Genomic DNA, 1897 nt, shown 5'->3' on the forward strand with positions numbered 1-1897 from the left:
CATCATCATCATCATCATCATCATCATCATCATCATCATCATCATCATCATCATCATCATCATCATCATCATCATCATCATCATCATCATCATCATCATCATCATCATCATCATCATCATCATCATCATCATCATCATCATCATCATCATCATCATCATCATCATCATCATCATCATCATCATCAACTCCTGTACCACCACCACCAACTCCTCCTCCTCCTGTACCACGAAGTCCCCCTCCTATCCATGCTTCTTTGCATCCTCCAACCCCCATTGCCAAATCCCTTCAGCGCTTCTTCCTGTCCTCATTTCTCTGCATCCTCCTCCTCCCCATCCCCTTCCTCCGCCTCATGAACAGACCTGATTCTGCATCTGCGAGATCATCTGATCCCGCTGCCCGTCCCTCTCCTGCATGAGCTGCATGAAGCCCTGCAGCATGGCCGCCTGCCTGCTTGATTCTCTTTCCTTCTCCTCCTCGCTCGCACGAGCCCTATCCACTTGTGGAGGTGCTGAAGTCACTTCCTGCTGTGATACAAGTGTGAGTTGTCGGTTTTTCGTCATCTTCATCAATGTTTGTCTTCCCGTATCTTCGCCTTTGCCAGCGTGATCACCACCTCCATGAAACATCTCCATCGTAGTTGTATACATCATTATCATCATTATCATCATCATCATCGTCGTCGTCGTCATCGTCATCATTCAACCTGGATTGGCTCAGGATTCACTTCCTCGCTGGGAGGGTCCGGGGTCTTCATCTTCGGTTGAACATACTCTGTATCTCAGTGAACAAAAGACGAGACGAGAGGGAAAGAAAGGTGAGAGGAGGTGAGAAGACGTGAGAGAAGGTGAGAAGAGGGTTGAGAAGGGAGGGGAGGGAAGATGCGGGGAGGGAGGGCAAGAGGAGAAGTACCTCCTGCTGGCCTGACTCTCTCTCTGGCATTCTTCAAAAGCTTAGGAGTTGCTGCTCTAGATCATCAGCAAGACATCTCAACGACGAACTCAACTGATCTATCACCCAAGTTGATTGTCTCTTGCAGAAACTCCTCCGTTATCATCCTCTCCTTCACAGAATCGCTGCCATCATCATCAACCAAGTGGCTGCTCAGCGTGGCGATCACCTTGCTGGGGATTCTGTGACCCTCCTTCTGAAGAAGAACCCTCCAGCTGACGACGAGCAAGACAGAGTCAGCAGGCACATCAAGTTCAGCATGTCACAGTTGATCACATCTCTGCTCGTGAGCTCGAGAGTTCAGAGGTTCTTGAGCCGGCGGCTGCGGAGGGATTGGGACTGCCTCATCCGGACCAGAGTCTGGGCATCAGGTGAGACGTCGATACGTCAAAGCTGGAGTTGACAACCTGTTGAACTGGAGCTGGGCTGCGAGGTGAACCGGACCGCAACTTTCGCTTCTTCTGGTGCCGCAGATTCCTCCTCCGCCCCTTGCCAGTGTCTGCAGAACCATGTCAAGGGAGCGACTACGAAAGTAATAAGAGGGCAGGCAGTATGAAGAGAAAGATGGAGAGATAAGAGAGCCAGGAGGAAAGGATGGAAACTACGGAGTCACAGAGATACGGAAGAGAAGGAGGAGCAGAGCAAAGAGGGTGAGAAGATACTTGGTCACTACGCTGCTGACGTTCTGCAATTTGTTCTTGAACTTCTGCCATCGCATCTGGTTCTCAAACGCATCGAGCGACCTCTGACTTTGCGCCTTCCGTGTCAAGTTGCGGCCGGTTGACTTCGTTCTCAAGGATCCGGGGGTCTCGCCCTTCTCTCCAAGTGCTCCGAATGTCGAAACTTGCGGAGGAAAGCCCTCTCCTCTGACTCCTTGTACACCTACTCGTCTGTCCTTCCTTTCGCCCTTGTCCTCCTCCCCCTCTCCCCCCTTCCCTTCCCCCCCCC

General features: G+C 51.4%; 1 protein-coding gene across 1 annotated transcript in view; it reads right to left on the reverse strand.

The window, feature by feature from the left end:
- The window catches only part of GUITHDRAFT_132322 (hypothetical protein), a gene marked incomplete at both ends in the record, with an annotated part of 7494 nt that overhangs the window by 4061 nt on the left and 1536 nt on the right, over nt 1–1897 (reverse strand). The window contains 5 exons of the mRNA XM_005841553.1: nt 361–522; nt 705–772; nt 911–961; nt 1119–1164; nt 1357–1448. Of these exons, the coding sequence (XP_005841610.1) occupies nt 361–522; nt 705–772; nt 911–961; nt 1119–1164; nt 1357–1448 (419 nt within the window). The remainder of the gene's footprint in view (nt 1–360; nt 523–704; nt 773–910; nt 962–1118; nt 1165–1356; nt 1449–1897) is intronic.

Source organism: Guillardia theta (genome assembly GCF_000315625.1).
Source record: "Guillardia theta CCMP2712 unplaced genomic scaffold GUITHscaffold_3, whole genome shotgun sequence".
Lineage (NCBI taxonomy): Eukaryota > Cryptophyceae > Pyrenomonadales > Geminigeraceae > Guillardia > Guillardia theta.